Source organism: Chelonoidis abingdonii, chromosome 3, assembly GCF_003597395.2.
Source record: "Chelonoidis abingdonii isolate Lonesome George chromosome 3, CheloAbing_2.0, whole genome shotgun sequence".
In the NCBI taxonomy this organism is placed as follows: domain Eukaryota; kingdom Metazoa; phylum Chordata; order Testudines; family Testudinidae; genus Chelonoidis; species Chelonoidis abingdonii.
The window spans coordinates 49,803,864-49,825,576 of NC_133771.1; the positions used below are offsets into that span (position 1 = coordinate 49,803,864).

At 42.3% G+C, this 21,713-nt stretch overlaps 1 protein-coding gene across 2 annotated transcripts in view; it reads left to right on the forward strand.

Moving 5' to 3' along the window:
* ZNF451 (zinc finger protein 451) overlaps positions 1–21,713 on the forward strand; it is a 77,097-nt gene that overhangs the window by 20,613 nt on the left and 34,771 nt on the right. For both annotated transcript variants that reach the window (XM_032778401.2, XM_075063734.1), the window contains exons 5-9: positions 9,915–10,026; positions 10,831–10,981; positions 12,605–12,731; positions 17,266–17,422; positions 19,097–19,244. In XM_032778401.2, coding sequence (XP_032634292.1) covers positions 9,915–10,026; positions 10,831–10,981; positions 12,605–12,731; positions 17,266–17,422; positions 19,097–19,244 — 695 coding nt within the window. The remainder of the gene's footprint in view (positions 1–9,914; positions 10,027–10,830; positions 10,982–12,604; positions 12,732–17,265; positions 17,423–19,096; positions 19,245–21,713) is intronic.

Below are 21,713 nucleotides of genomic sequence, written 5' to 3' on the forward strand. Positions count from 1 at the left end.
CCATTGACCTCAATGTCCTTAACTACTTTCTCCTTCAAATTTTTTTCCAAGACCTTGCATACTACAGATGTTAAACTAACAGGCCTGTAGTTACCCGGATCCCTTTTTTTCCCTTTCTTAAAAATAGGAATTATGTTAGCAATTCTCCAGTCATACGGTACAACCCCTGAGTTTACAGGTTCATTACAAATTCTTGCTAATGGGCTTGCAATTTCATGTGCCGGTTCCTTTAATATTCTTGCATGAAGATTATCTGGGCCCCTCCATTTAGTCCCATTTAAGCTGTTTGAGTTTGGCTTCTACTGCGGATGTGATAATATCTACCTCCATAGCCTCATTCCCATTTGTCATCCTACCATTATCCCTAAGCTCTTCATTAGCCTCATTAAAGACTGAGGCAAAGTATTTGTTTATATATTGGGCCATGCCTAGATTATCCTTAACCTCCACTCCATCCTCAGTGTTTAGCGGTCCCACTTCTTCTTTCTTCATTTTCTTTTTCTTTTATATGGCTATAGAACCTTTTTTACCATTGGTTTTAATTCCATTTGCAAGGTCCAACTCTACATGGCTTTTGGCCTTTCTCACTTTATTCCTAGATGTTCTGACCTCAGTAAGGTAGCTTTCCTTGCTGATCACTCCCATTTTCCACTCCTTATAGGCTTTCTGCTTTTTGTTAATCACCTCTCTGAGATGCTTGCTCATCCAGCTTGGTCTACAATTCCTGCCTATGATTTTTTTCTCTTGGGATGCTTCTGTTAGCTTCTACAACTTTGACTTGAAGTAATTTCAGGCCTCCTCCGCCTTTAGATCCACAAGTTCTTCAGTCCAGTCCAATCCACTTCCCTAACTAATTTCTTTAATTTCTTAGTTAGCCTTTTTGAAATCAAAAACCCTAGTCACAGATCTATTTTTGTTTATCCTTCCATTTGGTTTTAACTGAATTAGCTCATGATTGCTTGAACCAAGATTGTCCCCTACAACCATTTCGTCACTACTTACCAAAACCAAATCTACAGTGTTATCCCCTCTTGTTGGTTCAGCAACTACTTGGTGAAGGAATCCATCAGCTATCACCTCCAGGAAAATCTGAGGCCTGTTGTTATTACTAGCACTTGTCCTCCAGTCTCTATCTGGGAAGTTAAAGTCTCCCAGGATCACACAATTCCCATTGGTATTTACTTCATTAAAGACGTCTCTATCCATATCCAGATCGGATCCCGGTGGTCTATAGCACCCCCCAAGCACTATCCTAGGAGAGGCACTAGTGTGATTTTTGCCCAGACAGACTCCGTCTTATCGATTCCATCACTTCTTATTTCTTTACAGTCTACCTCATCATTGATATACAATGCTACTCCACCACTGTTGCCTTTAATTCTGTCTTTTCTAAACAGAACATACCCTTCAATACCTGTACTCCAGTCATGACTACTATTCCACCGTGTTTCTGTTATCCCTATAATATCTGGTTTCACTTCCTGCACCAGTAACTCTAGTTCCTCCATTTTGTTACCTAGGCTCCTCGCATTGGTGTATAAACATCTTAATTCTTGCAGTTTGGCTTTGCTCACATTCTTTACCCAATTAGGTACAGACATTCTACCGCCAGTATCGCCTATTAGAATGGTATCTACAGTACCCTGCCTCCATATGTCCATTCTCCTACCCACAGCTGTATCCTTTCTTTTTTCATTTTCTTCCCTCCCAGTGTTAAAATCCGGCATGGAGATTACCTGGACATCTCCCAACCATCTCCCTCCAATTCCTAGTTTAAAGCTCTCTTAATCAGTTGTGCCAGCCTCCATCCTAGAAGTCTGTTTCCCTCTCTACTCAGGTGAAGTCCATCCCGAGAGAACAGTCTTCTGTCCATGAATGCCTCCCAATGGCGATACATCCCAAACCCTCCTTATAGCACCACTGTCTGAGCCATCTGTTAATCGCCATAATCTTGTCACACCTTTGTTGCCCTTGTCTAGGAACAGACAGAATCCTTCTGAAGATCACCTGAGCCTCAATTTCCTTAAGCGTCTTCCCCAGCCTGGCATAGTCTCCCTTGATACGTTCCAGCAAGAATCTAGCCATATCATTCCTTCCCACATGAAGGACAATCAACAGATTCTTTCCCACTCCCGTTAGGATTCTCTTCAGCCTCTGATCCACATCCCGTATCTTAGCACCCAGCAGACAGCACATCATTCTGTTCTCTGGATCAGCTCTGATTACAGGCCTGTCCGTCCTTCTCAGTAAGGAGTCCTCAGTCACGTAGACCTGCCTTTTCCTGGTGACAGTGTGATTCTCTGGTCTATCCCCTGCTCCCACTGGCTGCGAGTCCTCTCGATTCCTATTCTCCCTTGCAATCTTCTGCAACCCATCCTGTATCCTCCTGGGACTGATTTTTGGTGGTGTTACCTCCATTGACTCTTCCTCGCATCCTATAGGACTAGCTGCTTGTCTCTTCTTCCTTGCCCTCTCACCTTCAGTGGCCACCTGCTGTGCCCTTTCTTCATTTTCCAACTCCGCAAACTTGTTCCTGAGCTCTCTTTCTCCTTCACTGGCTCGCTTTTTCCTCTGCCTGGTTCTCTCGGTCACGTGCTTCCAATGTCCACTTTCCTCACCCAGCAGTCTCCCCTCAGAGTTCTTTGGTTCTGCTTCCATCTGCAAGTCTGAGCTTTTCCCTTCAGCCTCCTCGTGTCTTTGCTCCATCATCTGCTCGAACCCCCTTCTAAACTTAACCAGAGTTTCCACCTGCATCTCCAATCCTTGGATCTTTTCTTCCATCAGCTCTATCAGGTGGCACTTCATGCAAATGAAACTCTTTTTTCAGGTACCCCCTCCAGGATCATGTACATGACGCAGCTTCCACATCCAGTCATCTTCATTGTGTCTTCCACTGCTTGGGTCATTACCACTGCTGCCTCTGTATCTGTCATAGCTTTCCCACCTAAGTCCTGTAAGTCCAAGAAACATAAACCAAAACACCACCACCCACAGCAAAACAAACTCCCAGTGAGCACAAAAACACAGCATTACAGACTTCCTTCACTAGGCTGTCTGTTCCTCTGCCTGCTTTTCTTAGTCTTCCCCAAACTCCCACCCAGACTCCCCTGTTTACAGCTCTGTTTACTGGCTCCTGTGCCGCTGCAGCTGTCTGTGTCACTTGTGTGAATTTGGAAGTCACTTAAAGTTTCTGCCTCCATTTTGTCATCTGTAAAATGAGGATAGTGATGTTTATCTGTCTTTGTAAAGCAATGAGAGAGTTATGGATTAACAGCATTATATTAAGCCTAAATATTATTCTGTTGCACAACTTCTCTCCTCATTCATCACTTATGGGTAATGCCACCCACCTGTGGAATTCAGAGATGGTCCGTTGATGGAGGCCCCAGAATTAAACCCACTCTTCAGCTTATGCCATCAGATTTTCTGTCTTGCAGGGGTAGAACAAGTTAGCAGTTCAGTTTCTGCTAACCTTCTTATTTTGTAACATTAATTTGTATTTCTGTGTGTGTGTGGTAGTAACTTACTTCATTTCCCTCTCCTGAGGTAAGGAATCATTGGAGTAGTGGGGCTCTAACCAGTACTGGATTTACCATGGCGCCATATCACCAAGCCCAAGCTCAGAAAGGGGCCCGTAACACTTGCTTCATCCCCTCTTCAGAAACGGAGCCTCAGAGCAGCCCAGATCCAGCTTGGGAGCTGAGACCCCACAGGGCCCTGGGAGATGGAGCTCCTTGGCCAGCTCCCTAGCTAGAGAGCCTGCACTGGAGCAGGGAAGGAACTACATTTCCCAACATTCCCTTGACCAGTATCAACAGGAAAGGGAGGGGGGAAGCTGAGACACTCCATGCGCTGCAGCTTATTGTGAATGGAGAACTGGCTGCTAGAAGGAGGTGGCAGTGTGAATGGGGAACAAGTATGCTCAAGGAATAGAAGGCTTTGGCCCAGATAGCACTGTCAAAAGACTTCCCCAGACTGGCTTAGGGATGCTGGTGTGACCTTGCCTGGCTGCCCCCAAAGAAGGAACTGGGTGGACTAAATGGACAGTGTACCCCTCTCTCTGAAGCCTAGCAAGGGAGGTATGTGGATCCCACTAGAAGTTAAAATGAAAAGTAAGGGAGGGGAGGCTCTACTAGAGGACCTGGGCAGCTTCAGATACAGTACGGGAGGATTTCCACTTCTGAGCCATGAAAATAGACATTGACTTTTTCCTTTCCAGATGTATCTAATATTCAGAAAGGGAATCTAGCACCTGCCTTCCAGATCTGAACACCCTCAAAATTCAGGAGTGCTCAAGCTCAATTTGGGCAACTGTTACTTCATTTCTCCCAAATCAAATATGCTGATCCACTGTAATTTGCTGTAGAAAAAGTGGGATAAAATTGAGCAACAAATGCTGGGGTCTTCCCCGTGCTAACTAGGACTGGCATTTACCATTTTTTTTTTTTTTTTAGTTTTGTTTGTTTAAAAGGAAAACAGTAATATTGCATTGGCAAATTTCCCATAGAAACAAAGAATGGAACAAAAGAATAATAAAGGCACCTCAACTTTTCCTCATTTATGTAGGTCAGTCTTACAATATGGATCCAAATATCTTCCAATCACACAAGCTGAAAATTGTTCCACTTTACTGCAGTTCTGTAACCATGCGGAAACCAGTCCTGTCTGTGTTCTGTGCACATCCAAATTCTTATTGAATTCAGAAGTGCCTTGCCTTTGTGACCATACTGCCTGATATTTTCAGCCCATTTTAACTAATGTTAAACTTATGTAATTTCATTTTTTAAATGAAACATTTTAATGTTTGGAACCTAAGATTGGTGAAGCAGTAGCTCCACCATTGAAATACAGCCACATCTTCAGAAGAGGACTTGCTTCCAAAAAACCCCCGGCACCACCAAAATGTGGACACACTGCACAGCAATTTCAAAGCCTCAGCTATAGCCATTCAGTCCAAAAGTTTTTCCTGTACTTCATTAAATAGAGCCTATTGCATGACAAATATATGGCTCATTGTGTGGGGGTCTGATCCTTGCTTGAAGTGAGATGTCTAGAGTTCTGTCCTGATCAGACTAATTTGAGACAAGATCAGTGGGCTCAGAACTCTGTCTACAAGGAATCACACCCAGGAATACCAATCAATCATCATAAGTAGATACTTTATGCATCTAAATTTGCAGGCAAAGATCTGTTCTGGGAAACATTAGAGAATTAGCAGTTGAGATTGCTGAGGTGCCTTGATAGTCACTTTCAAAGCAAGCATAGCAATACATTGGTTGCTGCCAGCACCAAGACTATCAAAGAAACTGTTTCCCTAGCAAAGAGAAGAATCTGGAGCAGAAGCTTCTAAGGAATTATTTTCCCTAACCAACAAAATCCTCAGGCTGACAAAAACAAAATCATCCTTTTTGTGTACAAGACTTCCTTTGAATCGACCCTCTAAATGCATTCTGCTGTTGTTAGAAACAGCAAGGCTCCAGTCACAAGTTACATCTCTATGTCCATTCAGGGACCACATCCCAAAAAGTGTCCTCTCCAAAGAAACAGATTCATTCATAACTGGCCAGATGCTGGAAGGGGTTCGTTATCTACCAGCTGTTCAAAATCAGGAAGAACTTTTTGAACCCAGTGCAAAGAATTACTCACTTAGGGGTCAATATAGGCATGATTCTTTCCATAATTTTACCACGATAGTAAAGGTATACAGAGATCCAACCCTTCATCACCTTAGTCACCTGCTGGCAGTGGTCATCCATATCGAATTATCTCCAGTTCTAACATTGCTGGTGCCATGCAGCAGTGCCATCTCTTAAATGGTGTTCCTCAAAAACTGCCTCCTGAAATTCCTTATGAGGACAGAGAACCACACGCATGATCCAGTACATAATTAGAAGTTATTCTCATAGTTTCATAGATTCTAAGGCCAGAAATGACAATTCGGATAATCTATTCTGTTCTTACCTCATGTATTACACAGGTCCATAGAACTTCCCTGAAATAATTCATGTTTAGTTCAAACATTTCTTTAAGGAAAATATCTAATCTTGATTTAAAAATTGCCAGTGATAGCATATGCACTATAATTCTTGGTATATTGTTCCAGTGATTGATTACCCTCACTATTAAAAATGTGTCTTGTTTTCAGACTGAATTTGTGTAGCTTCAACTTCTAGCCATTGGCTCTTGTGATACCTTTGTCTGCTAGACTGAAGAGCCAGTTATCAAATTTGTACACCATGTAGATGCTTATAAACACTGATGAAGACACTCCTTAATATTTTCTTTCTTAAGCTAAATAGATAGACTCAAGGAGATGAATCATTCTTGGGCATATTAACTAATCCTTTAGTCATTTTCATGGCTTTTCTCAGATCACACCTGAATGTCCCTTTGTGGGCAGATAAGTACAAACATGCTGAAAGCCAACCCATGTTCACTTTAAACTCCTGCATATTGTCTATGGACACCAGCGTCACAGTGTGGAGAACATAGTGAGGACTGGTCTACACTGAAAACTTATCTGCATAGTTACATCTTTCAGGGGTGTGAAAAATCCACATAGCTATCTCAGCCTAACCCCTGTTAGTTGAGACATTTCTTACCTGATCATTTTCTGCTAGCATGCTTTGACTTCATTCAACCTACCCTTGTAGTCTGGAAAATGACCAGAATATAGCTGAACAACTTGAATTTTTTTTCTAAAGATGACATGAACACACAATTGCCTAAAGGTTAATTAATACAGTGTATCACATTGTTGTCTTAACACTAAGAATTGGTTGCTTGAGAGTTAATACAGCTTTGAAGAACTCTCTCGGTGGCGTGACCTGAAAAGTGGGACTCTAGTTCTGGAGCCTCCAGCAACAGTGTTGGACTGCCTCCTAGTTCCACAGGTGGGGGCATTACCTGTGAATGAGGAGAAAAGCTGCTTACAGAATTATCAGGTAAGAAATTTCTCATTATGGTTATGACAAATTATCCTACCAGTACAGGATTATTCACTCCAATATATTTCCTAGTACACACTGCTGTGTGTGCACCAATTTAGGCGACTTTGCCTGTGAAGCGCTGTTTCCGTGCTATGCTGCTCTGTAGTGATGCGTGTGTGTTGCATTGTGGGTAGATACCTCAGCAGCAGTGTTTACTGCTGGTATGAAGTTCTCTACATTCAAAGTAACTTAGTTGCAATATTGAGGAATATGTATTAAAGCCCATAGTAACTGTGGAATTTGGAGTCAAATTCCTCACAATCCCTTCCCACTGTGTCCAAAAAATTACTTAGTTCTTGCTAGTCCTTGCCATTTTACAGCATGTGTCAGCGAGCATGGAATTTGCTGAATTGTATGATGGGGAATACTTGAATCTTTCACAGCTAGACTAATGTGAGCTTTTTCAAAGCCACTGAAATGTTTGAAAAATGATCTACAAGTCTGGAAGCCAACATTTCAGACTTCCCATGAAAAAGAAACCTTTGCTGATAATACTCAAACAAAACCAACCAGAAGAACTTCCTCCCTTCAAAAGTTACTGCAGGATATCCAAGGTGCTCATGCTACAGGCATATACTTCCCTTATAAGCACCCTTAGACTTGTAAAGAATCGACCACATAATATATTTCTTTAAAAAGAAGAAACAGCCACTGGTCCAACTCCTGGTACTGGTATGGAGTGTGGGATACAAGAGCTACCTTAATATGTAACCTGTTACATGCACCATGCCAATTCTTGATATGTTTTTTCAATAACCGATTTGTGCATTACAAGTACATACCCTCAGTTGCATTTTATAACCTGTATAACTCAGATGTCTTTTTATCTATGATAAATGTATTAAATCCTGTGAATCCCACGTTTGCTCAGGGCAATGTCCAAATTGTGATGAAATGCCTTGGCCAGTGAGAGATCATGATAAACGGGATTTTGATGTGATGTGTGTTTTACCATATATTTCCAGCTGCTTTCATGCCATTTTGTGCCTGGCCATGTGATGTTTGTCAGAGGTGGGGAGCCTAACCGATGTCGGGGTGTATGGATAATGGGGATGAGGGTGGTTGTTTTTGTTTTGTTTTTGAGACCAATCTAGTGGGGAAGGGGAAGAATGGAGGCAGGGAAAATAGGGATATTTCTGCCCTTTCCTGTAGCTAAATTCACCTTATTACAAAGCTATGACATTACGCAGTCAGCATCTAGAAGAAGATACCTGGGACTCCTCAAAACCCAGGCCAATGGGGTATATTGATTAAAATGACATTTACAAGACGAGTTCCCCTCATCAGCATTGTCTGTTGCTGCTGAGCTGTCTGATGTCTCAAGGAGGCCCTAGTTATTTAGGGGACTTGACGTCTTCTCTGGTCCAGGGATGTTCAGACCCCTACCATTTTGGCTTGCTTGCAGCCCCCAATGAGACTGTGTAGTATAACCAGGGATTAGTGGTGTCCTTCTAGGGAAAATCGTATCCTGCTCTTCAGAATAGACCCATGTAATATGAGCTACCAGAGGTAGCATTTCTTTGTGTTATACAGGTTTTTGTCACAGCTCCTTGTCTTTGCTTCAGCACAGGAAATTGTCCCGGGAGTAACCAAGTCCTTCATTTGTTGTGATGGCTGCAATTAAATCTTAGCTCTTAAATCTAGTCTGGATGTGCTCCTCTCCTAAGAGGATAAGAGAGTCCTGAACCTCTCTATGGCACTGCACAGAAACACAAACCTTAGTAGTGGCAGCAGCTTCAGGATCTGTGCTCTTGTACCAAAAAGCAAGTCCAAAATAGAGACTTTTGGACTCTCAGATATGTTCTTTAAATAGAAAGGGGACATCTAGTCCAGATTACCGTGAAGCCATGGGGTACAGACAGGTGCCAGACAGATCACTTCAGATCTGAACCAATGCAGTATCACATAGCAATGAGGAAGACTAAATTAATCAGTGTAGTTATATCAGAATGGCAGTGCAGCCATACTACTTTTACACCAACATACCTCCCACAGAAATAGAGGTAGGTAGATTCAAAAGGAGTGGAGGGGAAATGTTTCCAGTGCAACTTTTTGGTGTAAACATCCTCAGGCATTTGATGTCAGGAAGATTCTCCTACTATTTACCAACAGCGTAAGTTTTCCCTTTTTCTGTCTTTCTTATATCCTATTACTGTTAGTTATACCCCACTATGCAGCCCCAAATAATTCTGCTCTCTCCTTGGTGTTTACACCTTCCAAATAATGGTAGATGTAATTATATCACCGAGGAAGAGCAGTATACCATCACCAGGTTATTTATAAGTTTTACTTTTCTTCTCCTCTGTAGAGCACTCTGACACCATGATAGGTGTTATATAAAAACCTAAATAGCCAATTCCGTAGCAGGATTATATTCTGTCAGTACTGACACCTGCAGTGTATTCGCTTACCTTAGATAATTTTCTGAGCTAAGAACCGTGAAATGGAGTTTTTGACTTCTGATCTTAATTTCTCCAAACTGAGAGTTTCATGACTAACATGTCTGTCTCACAGAAGAAATGAAGGTCATTTGAAGTCACAAGTTCTCTATAATGGATTTTAGGTGAGAAAATTCCATATGGTGAGTGTACCACAGATGGTGGCGGTGCTGATAGATCATGGAAAGGTTGGCAGTCAGATTGAGGTGGTTTTTCCTGTGTTCAATAGCCAATAATGAATGAGTGTGTCAGATTTCAAGAGTGTATCTCACTGGGATATGGAAATTAACCACAAGTCATTCATTTACCTTGGTATGAGCACCTACATTCCACTGACAATTATACGATAGAATATATCTATTCTAGGCTCCTCCTTGTAAATCAAACTTTCATCCACATTTGAGTACTTAGTGTTAATTTGGGCTAATTCAATGTGTCTAATCAGAATAAATTGATTGTCTTTTTATCTAATCTGTTCACTTTTTAGGAAAAAGTGGACTCCCAGCATGCTCATGGATTGCAGGAGCTGGAATTTATCCGGGGGCATAGTGACACAGAAGCAGCAAGGTTGTGTGTAGACCAGTGGCTAAAAATGCCAGGTATTTAATTAGAAAGGGTGGGAATTTAAAATATGGCACTCACAACTATTAAACAGTGAATACTCATAAGAGCAGTGAACATTGCTCCAGTAATATGAAGTCAAATAACTATCAGCAACATGTTTTACACCACTTTTATTTCAGCCAATATTGGTTATTTTTAAATGTTACATTACACAGTAAATCACCCAGTAATTGCATTAACAATGTCAGCAATGAACAGATACATGACTCCCCAGAGATCCTCCAATAGCAATTTTGTGCGGTGTGGCATTTAAAATTTCTCACACAGTGGTTGCTATAAGAATTCTCTCAAATGCTTTTGCAGCCAATTAACTTTAATATATTCCCAGTGGTAAGAATACTGCAGTAACATAGCTACTTGCAAAGGTAGAATTGTTGCATGGAAAACTTTATATTGTGTGATTGTCACTAATAGGAGACCCAATAGAGAAATATTTGTCTTTATATAAATGTAAATGTCGGTAAGTACACTTCAGACACAAGGAAGTTCAAAGGATATTTCAAAGAGCAACACTACTAAATTATATGGTGTAAATTGAATAGAGGTTGTACAGTGTACAAATCACATTTTTCTGATAACAATTGAAAAATGTAAAACTAATCTTCTAAGTAGTGGGATTAGAAAAACCTTAAAGAGATCAAATTTCCTCTTGTGCAGCTTGGCTGTTTTGTATTGTATTGCAAGTATAATCTGGGCCTTGGATATTTGATTTTAAAAAAAAAAGTCTTCTGAAATATAATCAAAATTGTATGTACTTGCGTATTTTGCTCGCAATCTAGGTCTCAAACCAGGCACCATTAACATGGGAAGAAAAGCTGTGCTACGCAGAACCGGCCAAACGCCAATCAACAGCAATCCCATTTTATGTCCTGTAATGCACTGCAACAGAAAATTTGATAATGGTCATCTTCTGTTAGGTCACCTGAAAAGGTAAGGACATTTATTATAGATCAGAAAAAGAACACCATTGAGCCGTCTTAATTCTAGGGCACTGTGCTTTTATGTTGCATCAAATTTCTATTGTCCTGCCATGTAATCCCAATGTTCCTTGGGGAGAGAGGATGTCAGTGTATTATTACAGATGTTATGCAGACTTAATGCAAGGAACTTTCCAATACAGTAACTCGTCACTTAACGTTGTAGGTATGGTCCTGAAAAATGCTACTTTAAGTGAAACAATGTTAAGCGGATGCAATTTCCCCATAAGATTTAATGTAAATGGGAGGGTTAGGTTCCGGGGAATTTTTTTTTTGCCAGCCAAAAGGCATTATATACATTTTAAACAATTTTTAACCAAGCAATTTAATGCTATGCTGGGGCCGGGGGGTGGAAGAGAGTAGTGTGTACGTGCTGTGTGTTTACAAACATACAGTACATTACTACAGTTGGGAGGTGCCCCTGCCTTACCCTACACAGGCACAGCCCACTGACACTGGAGATGAGGCAGGCAAGAAGGCTGAGTGTGCTGTAGGCTAGGGGAAGCACATTGCACAGCAGCCGCAGCTTCACCTACTCTGCAAGCACCAGGGGTGGGGGAGAGCGGAGGGCTCAACCCTCAGCCCACCCACTCTCCCCCTTCTCCCAAGCCTCCATCCTTGACCTGCCTCTTCTCCCCCGCCACTTCCTCTCCCTTTACTTCCCATGCTGTATCCTGGCTCCTCCCCCTTCCCTCTCCTCCCTTCTAAACGCCGCAAGCAAGCTGATTGCGGCTGGCAGGAGGCAGGGGGAGCCTGCATGCCGAGTCCTCCTTCGCCCTCCCTCCTGCCTGGGGCAATCAGCTGGCTTACGGTGTTTAGGGGGCAGGAGGGAGTGTGGAGGAGCGAGGGCTGGTTGCACTGGTTCCCCTTCCCTCTCCCCTGCCTTCTGCCCAGGGCAATCAGCTGGCTTGCAGTGATCGGGAGGCAGGGGAGGGAAGGGGGAGCCTGTGCGCTGAGTCCTCACTCCTCTCCCGTCCCTCCTGCCCCCGAAATGCTGCAAGCCAGCTGATTGCCATGGGCAGGGGAGGAGGGGAAAGGTGCTGATCCGTGGGGTCTGCTGACATGCGGGAGGCACTGGGCAGGGAGAGGGGGCGTAGGGAGGTTGCCATCTGTGGAGAAAGGAGGCAGCCAAACAACGTAAGAGTGGAGCATTGCATAACCTTAAATGAGCATGTTCCCTAATTGGTCGTCAACGAAACAACATTACCCGGGATGACTTAAAGTGAGGAGTTACTGTATTTCTTTCTGCAGTTGTATTAAAATTCAAAATGGGGGTTTCTTCCCCTGGTTAAGCACTTCTGTTTTTTCCCTCTCCAATTGGCCATTAAAGTGAAGATACTTCCACTGCGACCACATCTTTGACAAATATTTGCATTGACATGGCCAATATTAAATGAAGCTATATATTAAAATGTCTTGTCATGTTCACTGCTTTAATGGAAAGTCAGTAGTGTTGGATTGTGGTTTTGCCTGATTCTTCAAATGTTACATCACACAATAAATCTTTTCTCTCAGAACCCCCTGTTATGTTACTTATAGAGTGGGCTAATGATGTTGGTAACTTTTTCTTTTATAGGTTTGATCATTCTCCATGTGACCCAGCAATTACACTACATGGACCTCCAACTAATGCTGTTGCCTGTGTGGTATGCTGCAAAAGATTTGTCACCTCACAGCAGTATAGTGATCACCTTTTATCTAAGGCAAGAACTCATGGATAGGTATTCACCTGACTGAATATTACGTAGGATTTACAAAAATTATAACCACAGACAATCTTGCATTTTAACCTACCTTTGCCTCTGATTCACTGAACCTTCCTAACTTACAGAATTTTTATTATGATGGTGTCTCTTAGAGTTCAAATTATCCTGAAAACATTTCTGTATATATTGCCATAAAACTTAACAATTAAGTTGTGATTTGCATTTCAAGTGTGATGTAAAAGTTGGTTCACCTGGCTTGAAAACTTCTTCTTTCCTCCCCCATCTCTCCTGATGCTGGCAGTACAGACTAGTGGGGGAAGGGGAAGAGGCAGACTGCTAAAAAGGAGGGAAAACAATGGAAAAGAGAAGCAACTGTGGTGATTCTGACATTATCTACCCTTACTCCAGTGATACCTCCATGGACCACCACTAATTGATCTTTGTATCCCACTAGATTGGGCCTTAAACTCAGTTTGGTCTACGGAAGGAAGGGAATTCCAAAAAATTCATGAGTATTAATTACTGAATGGAAGTCAATTGGCTTGGTACACGAGGAAAACCTAAGCAAGTCATTTATCCCAGTCTTTTTCCCATACTCCTTTTATTGATTTATTCATATTATCTTCGCACTCAAGAGCCCTAGTCATGAATCAGGAGACGTTTGTGCTAGGTACTCTACAAACAGAAAAAACACGGTCCAGCACAGGGAAGAGGGTGCGTGACTCACCAGCAGAATGAACAGTGTGAAGATGCCTAAGGTCATGTTAGTTCCACAATATTTTATTTTTTAGAAGGGGATCAGAAAAATGGAAAAGGACGGGCAGGGGAGGACAGGAGAAGGGGACATGTGCAGAGTGAAGCTGAGGTAATGTGACTGAGGGAGGGGAGGGTTGGACCCAAGAGCCAGTCAACACAGGGTAAAGAAAATCCAGTCAAAACTTGAGAAAGCTGGAGAAGGTTCTCCAAGGACCAACAGTCCTGGCTTTGGCTGATTTTTGCCCCTGCCAGCTAGAGACACTGGGCATCGTTACAAAGCAGTTCTCTCTTTCGCCTGGACGGCCCTTGCTCTGTTCCAAGAGTTGGGTCTTCAGCTAAATGTAACAAAATCCATATTGATTCCATAAAGAAGATAAAGGGGCTTCTTTGGACACTTTGACAGACAGCGACTATCTTCTCTTAGACAGGTTTGTAATTTTGTCAGATTTGCTACAGACAATTCAGGGGAGTCCACGGACCACTGTCAGGAAATGTCTTCAGCTCCTGGGACACATGACCCACATGCGAGGGAACACCTCTGCAGCTTTTTGGCTCAGAATGATCTATTCTTCTGTCAGAGATATTTTGGACAGACAGGTGACAGTTCTTCTACAGGTGAGAACTTCCCTACATTGGTGGAAATATCAACTCAACATCTGTGCGAGTGTTCCCTTCTTCTGCCCAACACCATCACTAACTTGAACAACAGATGCATCACTGTTGGGGTGGGGAGCTCATCTCAGTGCTCTTGTGACTTAGGGCAGATGGACAACTCAGGACATCTCCACATCAATCTGTTTGAGCTCAGGGCTGTCAGGAACAACAGCCCTGAGCTCAAACATGGCGAATCAATCAGTCATGACGGTCAACATACCCTGTGTGTTGTGTATCAGAAACAGGGAGGAGATTGCCCTCTCTGAGCACCGAAGCTATGGAACTGATGCATTGCTCATCAGATCCAAATTTCAGTAGTCTACCTCCCAGGCATTCAGAATAGCACAGCCAGTCTTCTCAGCAGGCACTTCTCACAGGACTACAATTGGACCTAGGCTCAAGTCCTTCAAAGAGCAGGGGGTCTACTGGAGTTGGGTCTCTATGCAACCTCCAGGAACAAGAAGTGTCCTCTTTTTGGGTCAGGAGAAGGTCTGAGCTGCTGTTTTTGTGGGGGATTCCTTTTGTCCTGGAAGCAGTGTGTGTTCTTTGCATTCTCTACAACTCAGCTAAATTGGATCTATAAGCAGAGACTAGTGTGATACCCTTACTGCTTCACCTGTGGACATCCACTTCTTAAGACCACTGCTTATCACCTGTCAAAGGATGTGGGTCACGTGCTTCACCCCAATCTAGGAGTTCTCCAGCGCTGGGTGTGGCTCCTTGATAGTTTGCAGGGTTAAAATCCTCTTCCTCTGAAGAAGTGCAACAGGAGTTATTGAATACTAGAAAAATGTCAGCCTGTACTACTTCCCTTCAGAAACAGGAGATTCTCTCATTGATGCTGTTATTGCCACTTCCTGCCTGGATCTATGCCTCTTTCAGTCATCCTGGATTATCTAACTGATGAATCTGAAGAAATCAGGGTTATTAGCTCAATTAAGGTCCATTTGGCTGCAATATCAGCTTTTCATCTGATATAGAGCGGTTTTCCGTATTTGTTCATCCTGTATCGTGTAGGTTTGTTAAGGATGTCAGGAATCTCTACCGCCAGACTAGAGACTCTACCCTGATCTGGGACCTCAACCTGGCACTGAACTACCTTTTATTAAACATCCATTCAAATGTATGGCAACATGCTCTCTACTCCGTTTGTCTGTGAAGACAGCTTTTTTCAATAGCTATTATGTCAGCTGTAGAGTTAGGGAGATTAGTGTCTTGATTCCAGTTTTCCACCCCCTCCTCTCTTGTACAGAATGCTTCAAGAATAATGCTGCTTTATGCCTACATCCTAAATTATTACCTAAGGCTTTCTCGGAGTTCCACCCTAACCAATCTATTCATCTACCGGTGTTTTTCCTGAAGCCACACAATTCTGCAGGGGTCCTGTTTTCATACTCTGGATGTCAGAAGGGTGCTGGCCTTCTACTTGGATAAGGGTAAGTAAATTTGAATGTCACCCAGGCTGTTCATCTCCTTCGCAAACAGATTCAAGGGAGCCACGATTTCTGCTCAGAGACTTTTGAGATAGTTATCTTGACGTATTGCCATTTATTCTGAGTCTGCCGGAGTTCTTCCTTCTCTAAGCATGATAGCACATCATATCAAGTCACAAACAACATCCACAGCATTACTTGAGAATGTACCAAAACTTGGCCAAATTATGATCCTTCAATTTTTTTTCTGCCATTCTAGATGCCAGTTGCACAGGCATGCTTTGCTCAGGTTTGCAAGGACTGAACAGGATTTTCCTTGCTCCTCCCAGCCACCTAGAATCACTGTGATGCCAGATATAGGAACTCAAACTGGGGAGACACTCTTTCTTGTCCAATCAGTGCCCCCTGTTGCCTAGGCAGCATGCAATGGGAGCAGCTTTATGCAAATCTAGAGTGGTGAGGGAAAAGGGTTGCCTGTGCAACCTTAATTTGGTCCCCTTGTGCATTTTGATCACTCCCTTTAATTACGTGATCAGAAGCCCTGCGTCATTCAGTGCAGAGAATGGATGGTGCTCAGGAAGTAATTCTGGGTTGTGTAGTGAATGAGGTTTTTTGTAGAACTCCTCTTTCGTTTGTTGCAAAAGTTGGAAGATGTGTAGTTACTGAGGCAAGGGATTGTGGGTTTATGCAGATGCATCCTGCCTGGGAGAACTGGAGTTTTCCCCCCGTCTGCCACACCAAAGTTTTCATAGGGTGGTCACTAACTGTGTGGTCCTTATTTTCTGAGTGACCAACATGAGATTCTGGGGCCAGTTTAGAAGAAATGCCCACAATGCCAACTAAATTAAAGGGAGCTATACCTTAAATGTATAAAGTACTATAAAAATGCTAAGTAGTGAAAAATCAAGCCCTGTGCATCTCAAAGTGAGCACCAAAAATTAGTTGTAATTTCTGACAATTTTGCCTTTAATCCCTGTGTCTTAGTACCCTACTCCATCTGTGAAATGGGAATAATATCTTCCTTCCTCACAAAGATTTCTTGAAAGCAAATTCATTAATGTTAGTGAAACATTCATGGTTAATGAGTGCCATGGAAAAGACCATGAGGAAATCAATAATTCTGTAGTGAGTACTAGTTTTGAATAGTGTGCAATTTTTATTGCACACTAATGAGGTTGAAACAAAATTTTGTCTAGCTTTCAGAGAGCACCCTCTATCCTGTGCACTGAATGTTGTAGAGGTCCGGGTGATGGGGGGGAATAATATGATCATGTAATTAGAGACTATGTTATAATGCACAATGGGGCAGGCTTAAGGTTGAATGACCAACCTTAATTCTGGTACTTTCTAACTTTTGAATGCTTGAGTTTGCAACTGTAACTTTCTTTCACCATAGATTTTTTTTTAATATAAATCATATAATATTTACACAATAATATGACTTCACAAAAAAAGTAAAGTCAAAGCAAACTTTTAACTCATTGCCCTCAAGTTTCCGTTGAATTAGTAATCTCACCTGGACTGTAGTATGGTGACTATAACTCTGTTCAAAGTTTTTTAGAAAGTGTAATAAAAGTATAACAAATCTCTAATATGCATTAAAATATGTGTGTGTTTATTAAATGCAAAATAAATATTTTTATAATTAGGTTGATTCTTTTACTAACCAGATCTGTTTTATTTTTCAGATAAATGAAAAAGATGATGGGCATAAAAGAAATCTTCCTCCACAGCTTATTCAGTGCTTTGCATGTCCATACTGCTTCCTTCTTTTCAGCATAAGAGATGAATGCCTGCAGCATATGTCTAGAAAGAATCACTTCCTTCAGGTTTTTAAATTGAGTGGTATGTTGAATGTAGCATCTTTTTTAGGTCTTTTTGATAATGCATCTATGCCATGTGAGCGACTGTGTTTTCAGCTGTGAATTAAAGAAAAAACATTTATTTCTTTCAAGATGTCTGAAATTAAGGAAAAGATACACAAACTGTGTAGATTTACCAGGTTATCCTCATTTGAGATTAATGTTTTGTTAATGTGTTGTTCTGTTCTGACAGAGATTGTATAAAAAGGCGTTTTAGTATTCCATATTTCTGTGTCTCCCTGATTTCCATATCAAATTAGCTCCATTTTCAAATACAATTTTTTTTTTTTTTTTTTCTAACCAGCAGAGCTTCCAAAATAAGGCTGGGCTCTAAAAGGCAAGCTGGATTTTGTCCTAGTCACACACCACCAGTAACAAAGTTTAGCAGGCCATATCAGACCCTCAGTGATATCTGTGAAACTCCATTGTCTTAGGTATGCTTGCAGAGGTGTAAAGATTGGAACTTAGGCATCAGTTATGTTGATGCACAAGAAATGATTCGGTCATTCATTCAATGTGTCTGAGTTCTAACACAAGGAATAAGAAGTAAGCACTTATTTTGTGACAAAATAAATGAATAAGAATCTGAATATACAAGTGGAGAGTTGACTAGTTAAATAAGAAGTAACCATATTAATATAGCTATTTTTCATGGTAGAACTGCACTTTAAGGTTCATATGGTCATAAGGAATCCATTGTGATTTGGTGCAGTCACCTGTTAAATAATCTTACAACTCAACAATGAAGCTGTTGACTGACTCATCATATGTATTCTAAATCTAATGGACCTGTTTGAGGCCCATGAGAACTGCTTCTGTTTATCACCTCTGCAAATCAGGCCACCGTCTTCAAATCTGTTTTTTTACTGTTCTTTAACTGCCATGAAAAGACCAATAATGTAAAGAGGAGACAATATCCTTCATCAGATACAATCCAACTTTAAATATTTAAATACATAAATGCTTAAATACTCAGCTTCTTTCTTTGAATTTATATATCTTTGTAGTTAATAATAGCAACGTTGGCCTCCATGTTAGGCAGTTAATGCTTCTGGGCCTGGCCTCAGCTTCCAAAAAATGCTCTTCTCACTGGTTGTTACTACTTAACTATATGAAAGGTGAACTGCAAGGGGAAAAACGATCGCCTTTGTTGCCTCTTTGATGTATAATGATGGCCACAAAGATTTTCATAAACTATTCCTATTTGTTTTATATTAGAAACTATTATTTTCATTCTGTATGCCGGCAGCATGTTAGACTTTGTGCTCATATCCACCAATCCTCCTGCCCCATAATGTTTAAAATCTAAGAAGGAAATACTATGAAAGATGGGAGAGATGGAGGCAATCAAAACATGTAAAAGCTTGTTAAATGTATTATGATGTATTTTTTTTCCCTACGCATTATATACCTTCTTTGGTTAAAATACATTAATAAGGGCAGGAGGAGAGTTGATAAGGTCCTTGATGAGAGCAGCAAGAAGCTTGAATTTGAAAAGGGTTGGAGAGGGAGCAAGTGGTGAATTTAAATGGGATGAGGTGATATGGTCATAATGATTGGTAAGGAACGTATTGTTAATAGCTGTGTTCTAAGAGATAAAATACTACATGTTGACTTTGAAATATGTGGCTTCATTTTATACCATCTCATATTGCAGATGAAACTGGAACACCACTTCCTTTATCTTTCCCATCATATGCAAAGAAACTTCTTACAGCTTTATGTAAAGAGGTCCCATTCCAAGTGAAGTGCACATCCTGCCACCAGAAGTTACGTTCGCATATGGAGCTAACAGCTCACTTCAGGTTTGTGAGAGTCTATTGTCTATATACAATGAACTTGACTGCATAGATATGTATTGTTTCTCTGAGGTTTTTAAATACCTAGTAGCCCAGTACAGTGGCTAGGCATCAAACTCCTCACAAATTCCACCTTTTTACTCATTTTCCCCAGATAATTGAAAGGGGTGATGGTGAATTGTATTTCAGTCACTGCTAATGCCTGGGGTGAGGCAGGGAATACCATAGGGCCATTAAAATGTTATAAGTATTTGAGGTTGTGATTCTAATAGTTTTAGATCTGGAAAACACATACTGTGTTTTTAAAATGGGTCAAAAGCTAACTGTTATGTACAATTTAAATTAAAATCATGGTAAGATTGTGGCACTATAAAAGTGTTTTACTGGGTAATATGTGTTCCCAGCCAGAGAGCATACGCAAGATACAAGTACAAGATGGGACAGTCTTTCAAGAAAGGAGAATCAAAAGAGGGTTATTGGTGAAGGAGAAGTGGAAATGAAGTGTTCCTGGAAAAGTGGGTTTTAAGGAGGGGACTTGTTTGACAGCAAATGGAAGACTGTTCGAAACACAGAGGGTGGCATAGCTGAAGTCATGAAGGAGGGCAGGGAAGCCATAAGAGAGGATTTGAAAGAGCATAAGGGACACATGGAGCAACTGGAGGAAAGGAGAACAGTGATGTAAGTGAGAGCAAGACTGTCAGGACCTTGGTGGTGGGGAGGACATGGTGCTTGAATTTAGGTTAGAAGAGGAGAAGCTAACAGAAGGATTCTGTGTGGGAAGACATGTAAGAGGGTCAGAATTACTTAAAAGGAAGGATTTTAGCTGAGGCATTTTGGATACATTATGAGAGAGAATGTTCAGAAAAAGAAAGACCTGAAAGGTTACAGTAGTCCAAGTGAGAGAAAGAGGAGTAAGTCCAAGTAAGGCGAACAGGAGTTCTAGTGGTATGTAGAATGGAGTTTGGTGCATCTTGTACAGTCTAAACCAGGAGTGGGCACACTACAGCCCGCAGGCCGGATCTGGCCTGTCAGGACTTTTGATCCGGCCCGCGGGATTGCCACGCCCATGGCACTGCAGGCCTTGTGCCGCTCCCAGAAGCAGCTGAAAGCACATCCCTGCAGCCCTGGAGAACCACGGCGGTACCCGCAGGTGAGGGGCAACGCACAGAGCCTTCTTGCTCCCCCCATTCCGTCCCAGGGGCCACAGGAACGTGATGCTGGCTGCTTCTCAGAGCGGCACGGGGCCAGGGCAGACAGGGAGCCTGTCTTAGTTCCGCTGCCGCCCTGGAGCCACTCCAGGTAAGCGGTGCCAGGCTGGAGCCTGCACCTGAAACCACTCCAGCACCCTGCACCCCAACCCCCTGCCACACCCCATACCCCTCCTGCACTCCAACCCCCTGCCCTGAGCCCCCTCCTGCACTGTGCACCTCCTCCTGCACCCCAGCCCTCTGCCCTGTGCCTCCTCATACACCTTGCACCCCTCCTCTGCCCCAAGCTCTCGCCCTGAGCCCCTTCCTGCACACCACACCCCCTCCCACACCCCACATTCACTCCTGCAACCAACCCCCCTGCCCTGGCCCTACATTCATGGCCCTGCATGCAATTTCCCCACCCAGATGTGGCCCTTGGGCCAAAAAGTTTGCCCACCCTGGTCTAAACAGCTGTTTTGCTGCAGGCGTTCTTAGAAATGTCCTAGCCCTTCACTGCGGAGTCTACAGTCTGTCTTCTATCCCTCCCAACACCCACAAAGTTATCTCACAAAAATGGGTTTTTAGCCCCCAGTAAGACTTGTCTTTGCCACCACTGCCTAGTATTGAGTGCTATTCATGCTGCTCATACAGCTGGATCAGTTGAATTCCGTGGCTGATGTACTGCTTCCTTTTCCGAGGATTAATCAGAAAAAGGAGAGTATGGGTCACTTTTATGTAAAAATAGCAATGCACAAACTGGCCTAACAGTCATGGAGCTTCTGGGGAGAAGAGAGCTGTGTGGAATTCCCACCCTATAAATCTAAAGTGGGTATAGTTTAGGGAGATGATCCCACCACTTCTTTCTGCCAGGCAATGAGATGGTATAATTATTCATTTCCCCACTCCAAATTCCTCTCACTTCCAGGAGAAGCTAGAGTGGCAAAAAACCCTTCCAATGTAGCATTCAGGAGAAAGGATTTGCCCCCAAGCCACTTGCAGTAGCAAGGAGAGCGAAACTCTCATACTCAAGTGACTTATTCCATCCCAGACAAGCTGCCATCCCCCTTCAGTTTACCAAACATTGACCTCCAACAAAATGACAAGCATACTTAACCCAATGTCACTGAGTGCAAGTGACTCTCCTTTGAGCTTGAGTCTTCCCCCCCACTGTGGGCCTAAGCTCCCCTGGCTTGGATACAAGAGAGAGTATGCCATTCTCAAATCTATTGAGACATTAAAAATGTATAATGAGATGCTTTTAAAGTACCCACTAGATGTAGAGGCA